The sequence below is a fragment of the Rhinatrema bivittatum genome, chromosome 1, assembly GCF_901001135.1.
Source record: "Rhinatrema bivittatum chromosome 1, aRhiBiv1.1, whole genome shotgun sequence".
In the NCBI taxonomy this organism is placed as follows: domain Eukaryota; kingdom Metazoa; phylum Chordata; class Amphibia; order Gymnophiona; family Rhinatrematidae; genus Rhinatrema; species Rhinatrema bivittatum.
In genome coordinates, this window is record NC_042615.1 from 783800867 (window position 1) to 783814332 (window position 13466).

Here is a 13466-nt window from a genome sequence, read left to right on the forward strand (position 1 = left end):
ACTGGTAGGAGGCGATACAGGCAAGCAGCCTTGCCCCCTGGAAGACCCTCCTACCAAGGGCATCCAGGGCTGCATGAGCTGTGCTAGTACCATGTTGAGGTCCCAGGATACAACAGGAGGGCAAGCTGGCATTTTTGAAAGCCAAGTGCCTGCTGCACCAGATAAAGGACATCTGTCTTCCGGTTGACTGGTAGGATAGAGCCCGGGTGCTCCCATATCTGGTAGAGAAGTTCTAAAAGAATTTAATGGATTGGGACAGCTACTAACTCCTTCGGAACATCAACAAACTGGAAAACTGCCAGCATTTTGTGACAGGCTTCCTCCTCTGTGAGGATTTGGAAAGGAATGGCTTCCGCCATAGCCCGGAAAAAGCCTACGAAGGAGAAGTCTTCTGGGGAAAGCGAAGTCCCTCATCCAGCGAAGAAGGGTCAGAAGGCAAGTAGCCAGAATCATCCGAAGAGGATGCTGATACATCATCGCCCCAGGGATCATATGGCACATCCTCCTCACTAATGTCTACAGGGGGACGGCAAGGGAGGCCAGCGCCCATGCCCAGCGGTAGCGACATCAAAGGCCATTTCAGCAGCCTCTGTGCTGGGACCCTCAAGGGCATCGATGGCACCAGGGACATTGACGGCACCAGAGGCACCAAGGAAACAGACAGCCTTGGGACTCCCGATGGCCCGGGAACAGGCTCGGGGAGTGCAGGTACCTTTGAGGGCCTTGGACACGGTTGTGCATCTTCGCTCCAGAGGGAGACTTCGGTGGCCAATGGGGACCCGAAGGACACTGGGCACCAGTTGCATCAGTAGAAGCCCAACAGGACATCGAGACGCTCCAGCAGGGGCTCTAGCAGCACAGGTGCTGACTCCAATGCTGGTAAGGAGGCCAGCACTGGGGGAGCGGGGTACCGCCTGTTGCACCCTGCAGTCCAACTCCTCTAGAAAGTCTGGTGATGAGAACGTGGATGACGGAGCATCACCGGAGCCTCTATCGGGGGGATGAGGCGGCCCGGTTCCCGGCACCACACTCTGTGGGCAACGCCTGGGACCCGCGGGCTTGGAAGAGGTTGGGGCCTCTTCACCACGGGGTCTCTTCAGGGGAGGCTCGGCATGGGCCGGTGCTCCCCCGGCATCGGTGCCATGCGATGGTGACTGCCGATGCCAAAGTTGATGTTTCCCTCGGTGCTCGACCAAGTCCTTCTCCAGCGCTGAGGAAGCAGATGATCCAGATGCATTGGAATGGTCAGATAACGGAGAGAGCCAGTCCCCCGAGCCCTTCTCTTCATGAAGAGGATCGGATGGGACGTAGAGGGTGACACCGAGTCGGAGAGGTCACCACAACCCTTCGGGGTCGAAGTACCCAATGCCGGAGTCGATGGAGCTAACTTTTTTGTGCCAAAATGGTGCTCCATCTTGTCCAGCCAGAAGCAACAGCCCTTGTGGGTCATCTGAGCACAGTCTGGGCACCCGCGGACGTTGTGGGAAGCCCCCAAGCAGAGGATACAAACCTCATGTGGATCCATGATGGACATAGTCTGCAGGCACGGGGGGGCACTTCCGAAAACCAGACAACGCCATGAAAATAAGCTGGCGAGGTGTTGATGGCCAGCAGCCACTGAGAGGCAACAGGCTTGGGGATCGACCGTAAGAACGAGAGGAACACCTAACAAGGCGCAGGGGAAGCAGACTGCAAAGAGGGAACCCACATGGAGAAGAAATCCTCGATGAAGAGAAAAATTTTGAAAACTTTGGAGAGAGCTCCGAGAACTGCAAGACATCTGCTTCGTGGACAAAACGAGACTGAAGGAGGATGCTGTGTGGACAGCAGCATGCTGGGCATGCTCAGTGTGCCTGTCAAAGTTTCTAGAAACTTTGACAAAAGTTTCCCATGCCGGGCTCCTTCTGATGATGTTACCCATCTGTGAGGACTACCATCCTGCTTGTCCTAGAACTACTTAAGTTTGAGTACTTGCCAGTCTGAGTACTTAATCTGGATTGGCCACTGTTAGAAACAGGATGCCTGGCTTGATGGACCATTTGCTTTGACCCAGTATGGCAATTTCTTATATTCTTATTGAGGAATCACAGTTCCAGTGCTCTGCAGCACACTGCAAGGATTTCCAAGTATAAGCATAGGTATTTAACTAAACACTGTAAGTCAGAATCAACACTTGTACTAAGCATGTAGCAAATGTTACAGAATAAAGTCATACTTAATGATCTGCAGATTGAAATGGTGGCTTCCTCCAGTATCTTTGAGTCCACACTGAAAAAGAACACAGTGAAGGATAAAGGGTTATAGTTACCAAACCAAAAGCTAATATACAATTATAAGAACCATCTTATCAAAAGTATAGCAGAATGGCACTACACTGTAAAGACGACAGAAATGATGGGATCTTAAAAAGACAGATTTGTGTCATCAGTGGTTATTACACAAGTCAGACATACCATTTTCCAGCCTAATAGGCACAATGAAAGTACTTAATGAACACCCATCACAGTATCAGTGCTGTGTGCAGTTCATTGACTACCTATATGTTGCCCTTTAAGCTATCAGCTGCCAATCCACATAGTCTGGGTAGCTGTCTGTCCCCCTCGGGTTTAAAAGGAAGTAGGCACTACGGGGACAGTCTGAATCTGTATGCTTTTGTTGTGTCCATGCACTAGCACTGATGCTACTTCCAGGGTGTGAAGGAAAGAAAGTGTTGGGAAGAAAGGAGGGGAAGGATAGGATGAAGATACAGGAAGACAGGGCTGAAAGAAAAGGAAAAAGATAGATATGTAGAAAGCTGAAAAAAGAACAGGGAAGTATAGGGCTGTAGTGAAGACAGATGGAGGGCAGCAAAGAAGAGAAGGGTAGTGAGCTGAAAGTCAGAAGGGGAGGTAATAAAAGACTGGAAAGTAGGTGAAACTGAAAGATAGAGGCCTGGGTAAGATTGACAGACAGAAAAAGAGGAAGAAGTGAAAGGTGGAAGACTGGGAAGGGAATGAGGAAAATGAGAGGATATGGTGGGCTGAGGGTTTAGGGAGAAAGAACGTGAAACAGAACTGGGAGAGGTGAAGAGAGAGATAAGAAGTGAAGAGATGGTGATGGAAGGAAAAAGGTAAATAGGAGGCAGCACAATACTGGAGACTTCTATTCTTGAGCTTGTTAAATGTAGGCAGTGTTAGTGGCATTGCAAGCAAGACTGCAACAGATAGAAGTTGTAGTTGCAGTAGCAGCAGCAGCCATGGACAGCATAGAAACACCAGAACTACCACCTTTTCTTTACATTGTAGTCTATGCACTTTTGATAAAACAATACACCATAATCACATGCCCTTATATGGGTACTTTGAAACTGTTTTCCCATAAAGCTAAACTAGTTTGATGGCAGTGAAGAAATAGAATAGCAGCACTATGAAATTGCACTGATCAGACTTGCAGAAATATCCAAGGATTAGGAGAGTTGAAAATGCTAGAATGTATGCTGAAATACTAAAAAAGGTATGTAAAAGGTCAAAATGTATGTTAAGGTCCAGCAAAATAATTCAGGAGCAGTTTCAGATAGTGATACAGTATATTAAATAGGTCACCAACTCCAATTTATACACCATAGAGTTAAATTTGTTTGTATAATAATTTTCCCAGTTGGTTGGCATAATAATTTCTCTCATATATGCAAAGGAGATTGAATTCTTGAAAGTCGTGCAATTTCTTATAAATCGAGCCAAAAGGCAAAAAATGGAACTCTGTTGAACCTTAACATACTTTTTGACCTTTGGCAGAGAGACTGGTGGGGCTTTCTGTGATTCCCTCGCTCTTCTTTTGACCATATGGATCTTTTCCATATCCGCAATTCGTGCCCCATGGATACTGGTGTGCCACATATTTTAGTTTATGTAGCTGTTCCTTGGGCTTGGAAAGACTGGGAAACATTACAATAAATGAAGAGCCTTTTCATCCTGATGGAGATGTGACCTAGGCAAACATGTTAGAATGATGACTGACTGATTAAAGTGGAAATTCAACACCACTTTCAAGCAGGAATTTGGGATGCGTGTAGAGCAAAATGCTATGATGAAATCTAGTATAGTGTAGATAAAGTTGCTAGGGCTTGGACTCCAACTCCATGATCTGAAATAACCACTACCTTCCAAGTCAGGTACTTGAGGCCACAAAAATCTAGAGCACAGGTGGCTAACTCTAGTCCTCAAGAGTCACTCACAGGCTTGGTTTACAGGATCTCCACAATGAATATTCATGAGAGACATGCATAAAATGGAGATAGTGCATTCAAATCTCTCATCTGCATATTCATTGTGCAGATTCTGAAAATCAAGCTTATTTGTAGCTCTCAAGGACCAAAGGTGGTCATCCCTGTTTCTAGAGGCTCAAAGATGGGTTTCAACAGCTGAATGATTACTACTTTATTTTGTTATATTTTCCATTATGATGATGTCCCATGAAATACAACATAGCTTGATAGGAGGCATCGACTAAAGCAAAACTCACAAACTTAACAACTAGAGGTTACCAGAAATGAGTTTTTCTATTGTTGGCAACAGGTACCACTGCACTGAGGTGAACCCTAAAAGATGGTTTTGAGACCAAATTCCCAAAAGAGACAGAAGGTATGCAGGACAAAATAAATCTAGGGATTTGCATTCATAACAGACTGTCCTCTAATCAAAACTGTATGATCCACTTGGTGGGAAAGCAAGGAAGGGGAGGCTGGATTTTAGAAATGGGAGAAGAAAGGATTTTTATCCACCCGTCAACTCTGGCTGTAGTATATGGGTTTTTGTCCAACTCAACCAATAATGTTAGTAAAAGTGAAAGAATGAAATGTTAATTTGGTGTTTAACTGATTTATCCAATTTATGTTTTTAATGAGGTCCTTTGTTCTTATTTGTACTTTGTTTAATTTATTGTATGCTGCATTTACAACTCAATAAAAGTTAAATTTAAAAAATATATATCTTGTGACGGACACCTTTCCAGAAGCTAGAATGACTCAACACCCTTTCAGATAAACCAAGGGATTTTAAGTCCCCCTTCTCATCCACACAGAGATACAGACAGGATGTTGAGATGGAACAATGTTCCCGGGTTTTGAGTGAACAGGGTTAAGCACATTTCTAACTTGCTTAGTTTCTTCAGGGCCAAGTCCCATGGGATCAGATAGCCCAGTTCCACACCTTGTACTTTCCTGAACGAGAAGAATGGAGCCTGCTCCTCTACAGTTGTCTGTTTGAACTAAAGAATTCTGAAAGCCACCTGGTTTCTGAAAACTCTTAAAGCTTTTAGAACAGCTCCAGACAATTCATAGGCACAAGGCCTGATTTGGGGCAAAACACACCTCTCTCTCCAGGACTCTCTTTGGACGCAGAGGATGAGATCCGCTGTGGAGGATGGAGTGCCCAGCTCGCCCAGCCCAAAATCCAGCCCTAGATATGCACCCTCTTCTCCTAGAAAGAACAAGGGCCCTGGGTGTGATGCTCTTCTAGGGAAAGGTTTCCCAACCTTTTCATTTTTAAGGCACACCTACATTAACATGTTGTGGGACACGCTAGCTTCCACGGAGCAGGCAGCATGGACATGGAGTGGACTCACATGGCAAAAAAGGGCTAAGGAAGCACTGAAAGGCCCACCAGTCTCTCTTCAAATTTTAAACAAAAAAGGATAGCGACTAAAGCAGCTTTCTTCAAATTGTATCAAGTACATCATCTCCAGCCTCTTCTCGATAACTCAGACCTTGCAGCAGTCATCCAGGCCACTATGATCTCCCCCCTTGGACTACTGCATTTTGTTATTCATTGGACTGTCCAGACTGAATAAGTGATTGCAATTTGTACAGAACACTGCAGCACAACTGCTGAGCAACAAGAACAAATCGGACAGGATCTTACCCACCCTTAAGGCTCTCTACTCTCCACCATACAAAATTCAAAGTCTTAACTCTAGCCTACAAAGCTCTCACAGGAAGCATGCCATTCTACCTCAACCACCATCTCACCCCCAGCCTCCTTCCCACCCACTGTCACAAAAACATATGGTGGTCCCTGCCCTGGTAAGCGCCAGGAAAATGGCTTTCCGATGCTGTGCTAACCCTGTGAAATGTACTGCCAATAACTATCAGGCAAGTTATAGAAACATAGAAACATAGAAATGACGGCAGAAGAAGACCAAATGGCCCATCCAGTCTGCCCAGCAAGCTTCACACACTTTTTCTCTCATACTTATCTGTTTCTCTTAGCTCTTGGTTCTATTTCCTTTCCACCCCCACCATTAATGTAGAAAGCAGTGATGGAGCTGCATCCAAGTGAATATCTAGCTGATAAGTTAGGGGTAGTAGGGGTAGTAACCGCCGCAATAAGCAAGCTACACCCATGCTTATTTGTTTTACTCAGACTACGTTATACAGCCCTTATTGGTTGTTTATCTTCTCCCCTGCCGTTGAAGCAGGGAGCTATGCTGGATATGCTTGAAGTATCAGTTTATTCTTCTCCCATGCTGTTGAAGCAGAGAGCCATGTTGGATATGCATCGAAAGTGAAGTATCAGGCACATTTGGTTTGGGGTAGTAACCGCCGTAACAAGCCAGCTACTCCCCGCTTTGTGAGTGTGAACCCTTTTTTCTTCTCCCCTGCCGTTGAAGCAGGGAGCTATGCTGGATATGCGTGAAGTATCAGTTTTTTCTTCTCCCCTGCCGTTGAAGCAGAGAACTATGCTGTATATGCATAGAAATATGCATATACAGCATAGTTCCGGGCCTACTAGCTGTCAGAAAGCTACTGAACACGGCTCTTCCACTCAGCTTTCGGCCCCCTTTGAATCCACAATTGCGTCTAATAAGTATCCTCCCAACCTATGCTGACAACTTTCCAACATTTATGTACAAAATTGAACATTTTTTATTATTATATATATAATTATGCAAAATTATATATGCACACCTGTCACATTTTCCCTCTTGCGCTTTCTTGCTAACTTCTAACACCTTTACTGTAAAATTACTTGGTTGTTTATATGAACTTAAACTCGTGCTTTCCTCTCTGGAACCGCTACCCTCACCAAGCCACCATACACTCAGATTTGTACTGCTACATTAGTCCTTTGTACCTTGCTCTGAATTCTCTTTTGTTGGAAAAGTTAATGTAAATCGATTATTTACTCTCTCAGATAACGGAAGGACCAGGGGGCACTCCGTGAAGTTAGCAAGTAGCTCATTTAAAACAAATCGAAGAAAATTATTTTTCACGCAGCACACAGTTAAACTCTGGAATTCATTGCCAGCGGATGTGGTTTCAGCAGTTAGTGTTATTGAGTTTAAAAAAGGTTTGGATAAGTTCCTAGAGGTTAAATCCATAAACTATTATGGTAATTAATAAGCAATAGTAGCTTGTGATCTAATATGTTGTGACTTGGATTGGCCACTGTGGATACTGGGCTTGATGGACCCTTGGTCTGACCTAGTATGGCAATTTCTTATGTTCTTATGAAATAAATGATGATGGAGACAGGGGGCAAAGACAAATGAACTCATCACAATGGACCAGCTCTCTCTCTATATAAGTGCTGGAAAAGGAGAAAGTCAGGGTGGCGCAGTTAGCCAGCTCAGTTACTTTGGCTGCTACATGCATCTGTCAGAGCTCCTTCACAGATGCAGCTCCCAACGCTCAAAGTGAGTCACATCACATTTCACTCAGTTTAGGCATAAGACAGAGGCTTGAAGAAAACAGATGGGAAAGATGAGGAGGTGCTCTGTGCACTGCACAAAGCGAGTCCCAGCTATCCATGCCCCCCATTTATTACCACACCCTTCAGCTCATGCTGTAGCTAGGAAGAGACAACATGCATAACTGCACGTTCTCAGAAAGAAGTTCCTATTTTTATTTATTTTGCTGAAAGTAATAAAACCGCCTGTAAAAGCAGGTTTAACCAGGTGATTTACAAAGTTTAAGAGCCGCTGCAAGGTGCTAACAGCAGAGCCCAGATGCTGGCCTAGATATGAGTGAGGCAAGGTGATTTTTTCATGGCACACCTCATCAGGTCTGAAAGCACAATGGTTGGGAAACACTGTTCTAGAGTGAGCTGCCCCTGCCCATCCCATCCCAGGCCAGGTTGCTATCATCTGTAGCTCAAACAATGTGGTCAACAGAAATTTGAAAGGGGAAAATCACGGGTCAAACTAGGATAGGAGGACCATCAAGAAAGGGAGACTGAGCTGCTCTGTGAAAGAAGCTCTCGTTTTGCGTGTCTTTATTCCACCTGGGACTTAAGGGTCTATGGAGACGAGCCATGAGAGCAAAGAATTATGGAAACCATAAGGCCCAACATTCTCAATAGGAACCCAGCTGATGTTTTCAACTCTAAATCACTCCTTCAGTCACTGCTGGCCATTAGTAAAGAGATGTCTAACAGAGCTCCCTATAAAATTCCAATTGTGCTACTGGGCACAGAGTAATTGACTAGCCCTAGAGAGACTGCAGCACCTAGATGGTGCTCTGCATGAATTTGTCCACCCTCATCTGATATTTGTTTTCAATCAGCCAATCATTCATTCAAGAAGGTCAAACAAATCCCCAGTTTGTGTAGAAATGCCAAAACAGCTGCAAGACATTTTGCAAAAACCTGTATTGCTAAAGCTAAGCCAGAAGGCAGTAATACCACAGTACTGGAGGTGTTTCCCTACAATAAACTTGCCCCAGTAAAACCATGCTGAGATAAACTGATTCATTTAAATATAACTGGCTAAAGTTGTACATTTATTTAAATAAAATTAAAAATGAAGATCTCTGCAAAATCCTAACTCACAAATATGATCAATTCCAGATGCCTTAAAAAAAAAAAAAAAAGTTCATGATAACATTGATCAGTTATGCAGAGCAAGATCGCTCAGTGGTGGCCAAACCAAAGAATTAGTCAGTTTTTTGAGCTCACCAATGAAAGGGAAGGGATGGGTTTTAAGTGGATTGTCTTGGGTTTTAAATTACTTTGTTCCTCTTATCCTCCTGTTTCTGGAATTCAATGATGTTTTTGAAAACTTCATGCTCATGACAGGTTCTGGGAAAAAGCAGAGCTAGAGCACAGAAATGCATGATGAATTCATACTTCCAAAAGGAAAAAAAAAAAACAGAGTGCAAAAGCAATATGAAAAGGCTCTTGGAATGACCAGATCTAGTTCCTCCTACAGAAGGCACGTAAATCCCCTCTGACAAGGGGTGAGCAAGACTGGCCAATGGCCTAAACCGAGTCAGCGTATTACATCTTTAGAAAGTGACCACAACGCCACAAATTTCTCCATGCAGCAATGTGCATATCAATGTTCGACAAAAGGGGAGGGGGGAAGGGGATTATTACTAATATTTCAGAATACTGTAGCAATGAGCTACTCTAGCTGTGATAAACATCCAAGCGGCATATTCAGCTGTCATCTTCTGTCAGACCTAGAGGTGCAGCACTAGCCGTGTTTTTATTCTAGGCCATTTAAAACATTCAGAGATGTAAAAGGGTGCAATTTATTCGAGCTGAGGCTCACTGCACTACAACTTATATTGCCAACCTGATCACCTCTCTCTTTTGTTGTGTATATTTCTTATCCGTTCCAATCCATATACCTGATATCTTGCTAAAGCTGTTTTGCTAACAATAATTACTGCTACACGCAACCGCAGTTTATATGTCTTGCTAAGAATAATTACCATTACATGGAGCCACTTACATGTTTTCCTTTCTTGTAGGCAAGTCAATGCATAAATGTTTACAGTTCTATAAAAAAAAAAAAAAAGTAAATGCTGGCTAACAAATTGATTCAGTGACAGCAGATCTTGCAACCTAATCCCGTACGCAAGATCAGCACAAACACCGCAACACTTCCAACTCTCTAGTTCTGCAGACAGACAGCAAAAAGCAGTCACTGCTTTCACAGCTTGAACGCGGGAATCTGCATATCAAGTGATGAATGTATGGTGTCTGCAGATGCCTTGCAGGCGGGAAACAAATCCTGCTGTAAATCAATTTTAAGTAGACAGTGAACTACAAGAGGACAGTTTAATGAGTTCGATAATACAACAAGATTTGTTTTTCTTGTTGTGTTTCTGCCACTCTCAAAAAGGGGCGAAGTGTGAAATGTTCATAAGCATTGTCATAGCATTACCTAGCAACATTATGACCTGTCCTGTTACAGCTGAAGGGGGAAAAATTATGCATCCTATTCTGGCCTATGGTGATCAAGGTGTGCAGCAAGCCAGTCATGTTAGAGCAAGGCTGTTGTGCCTCTCTGGTAACCCCATTCACACACCTCACTTCCAGTGACATTGCATTATTAACTTACATCGAACGGTAAGTTTCTGCTCTCACTAAGAACCAGCCGGGTCCAAATTCCAGTTCACATACTTCCTGCAGAGAACAGAGCTTCTTGCTACATGTGCACTCATTGCACTCAAGAGCCATCTAAAAAGGAAACTTCCCATTGGCAGTACATGTGTTGCGCATCATGGCAGGCAAGTAAGCGTAAGGCAAGGAGGAATTAATTTGCAAACAAAAGCAACATGATTTCTAATCCCCCAGATTCTGTGCATGGGACTCCATTATCATCTGCCACAGCTCCTAGCTGGCCTTCTGCCTGGCATGCAAGACTCTATTTGGTAAAGATGTTTGAATCCAGCACCACCAAAGGAGTGAAAAGCCTCATTTAAAAAGAAACAAGTCAGGCTACAGCCCTCAAATTATTGATGTGCCCGTTTCTTGGCTCTACTGCTTTCCATTTGGGCAATTAGCATCTTTCCTTTCACATTTATTTATTATTATTATTATTAGCTTTTATATATTGACATTCGTGGGTACATCATGCCGGTTTATACATTTGCCTTACTAAACATTTGCCTTACTACATGTTTTTATTACATTTTAGCACCTTTTCCAAGGACCTCCTTCCACTATTCAGGATCATGCTATGTTCTTTTATTACATGCATTAATAAGATACTTGTGGGCATTCCATCAACAAAACACAGTAAAGCCACTATTTACAGAGGTTAAAAAAAAAAAACCAGAGGGCCAGAGTAAAAGGCATTAAGTTAAAAAAAAAAAATCTTTAAATACTAATATTTGTTTGGAAAACAAAAGGAGAAATGTAGACAATGATATCAACTGCCATTTTCCCATCTAAAATCTATTAATTCAAACTAGTTTATATCAAAATATCTCAATAGTTTCTCTCTCAATATTCTTTTTAATCTCAAATTACACAACGATTAAATCTCAGGTATCTATACATGAATCACACCTCCACATTCACCCAACACTCAAACATTCTTTCATACTATGTTACACATGTACCAATTATGAATAATTAAAAGAAGCCACTTCATCCCATGTGTCTGTCATGAAACTCTGTAGTGGTTCCCAACCCTGACCTGGGGACACCCCCCCCCCCAGCTAGTCAGGTTTTCAGGATATCCACAATGAATATGCATAAGAGAACATTTGCATGTACTGCCTCCATAACATGCAAATTTTCTCTCATGCATATTCATTGTGGATATCCTGAATCCCCAACTGGCTGGGGGGTCCCCAGGACAGGGTTGGGAACCACTGCTGTAGAGAAAACCTTGAAAACAGTCTTCCAAAATCAAACAAATCTTCAAGTTCATCTATTAGAGCGACTTAATAAATCCCAACCAGAGATATGGATTTTGGAGTCAATCTTATAGAATAAGCGAGATGTTCAAGTTCATGTATAAGATATTCAAAATCATGTGTCAAAAAAACCCACCGTTGTTTCCAATTCTTCGAAAAGGCTTCAGATTCTTATCAATAACATTGCCTAAAAGTGAGATTGACTTCATCCTCACGGAAATTACTTTCTATGGCTTCAAAATTTAAATTAATACCACAAATAGTTGATCCAGATGTAGCGTTTCAACATCTGAAATGCCTGCATCAGGAGAATGGGCACCTGAGATTTAATAGTTGGGTATTTTGCATTTTGAGATTAAAAAGAATATCAAGAGATGTAAACTATTGTGAGATATCTGATATAAACTAGTTTGAATATGCTGTTCTTTGTCATGTGCATTTTTCTAGAAAGCTAAGAACACTGATATTCCCATCTAAAACATTTTGCTAGTACTGCTACTTTAAACAAATGAAACATCAAACCATATCCATGAATTAAATGCAGATTAAGATTTGATATAAAAAGATTGCAAGTTAAGAACACGAGAACATCTATTCTTCCCAGTTCCTACTTGTTCACTTCTATTTCTTTCAATTCCTTAATTATAAAGAGGCGGGATTCCTGAGAATTAACATCCTGCTGTCCTAGGAGAACACCTGTTACAGGTAAGCAACAGCGCTTTCTCCTAGGACAAGCAGGATGGTAGACCTCACATGTGGGTGAATACCAAGCTCCAGGCTATTTCCCATTAGCAGGTGAGACCAACAGTTACTGAACAAAGGGCCAATGGGCACAACAACTGCAGAACTGTTGGTCGGCAGGGGACTGCCTGGCTCCCACCAGGGGCGCTAGGCAGGAAGAGTTGGGTTCAGGTCTGGAATAGATTGCGCAGGACGGATTGACCGAAGGCACTGTCCTGACACCCATCCTTGTCCAGACAGTAGTGATTCTATTTTCCAGGTAATACATACGTGTGGATGCATACAATTCTTGTAAGTTATGATTAAAAATAATACAAAAGGTATTGTCCTTGAGGCAGGCAGATGACAGATGTTGCATTCTTTCCCAACCAACCGGACTGCTTCGGTAAGTCCCAGGTATCCAGACTGGTGTAGGAGAATGAGACGGATCAGGAATTTTGGTTTACCAGTGTCAATTCCAATTCTCCACAATAGTGTAGAGGAACTCACCCAATTCTCTTCTTAGCAAGATAAGGAACTGAATTAGAAAGTTACTAACATACTTTTCTTTGAGGGGTTTTTGGTTTTTTTTAAACTATTCAAAGCCTGGGCATAAATAGACTGGATACTGAATCAAGGGAGGTCCTTTTCAAGGCTCGACCATCAGGAACCTGAAAAGCTCATTGGTCTCCCCTGAAGGGGGAAGAAGAAATCTCAGATGTCCAGAATTATATGAGGAACTAATGAAAACAGAACTGTTACAAGCAAACCTTTCTTGTTGTAGGTTATTTCAAATTTAAGAGCAATACCATAAATCAACATCTGCATTCCCTCTCCTCATTACAGCTCTTACACCAGTTTAAGCAATTAAAATTAAGAGCCTAAATTGAGGCCACCTTACAGGACAGAAAAAACATTTTCTAAGAACCTTTTTTAGTAAATGGTTAACTCTATTATCTGGGGCTGAAAAACAGGCAAATTGAAATCCAAACTTTAAAGATAAAGCTTGAAGGTTCCCTATACTCACACAGAGCGCGCCACTCTCTTTCCAAAAGCCAAGAAGGCCAGAGGAAGAAAAGATGTTGTTGTACCTGCCTAGCATGTTTCTCAGCCATCT

General features: G+C 42.8%; 1 protein-coding gene across 4 annotated transcripts in view; it reads right to left on the reverse strand.

The window, feature by feature from the left end:
* DYM (dymeclin) overlaps nt 1-13466 on the reverse strand; it is a 1075019-nt gene that overhangs the window by 962339 nt on the left and 99214 nt on the right. For all 4 annotated transcript variants that reach the window (XM_029580368.1, XM_029580383.1, XM_029580376.1 and 1 more), the window contains exon 3: nt 2216-2268. In XM_029580368.1, coding sequence (XP_029436228.1) covers nt 2216-2268 — 53 coding nt within the window. The remainder of the gene's footprint in view (nt 1-2215; nt 2269-13466) is intronic.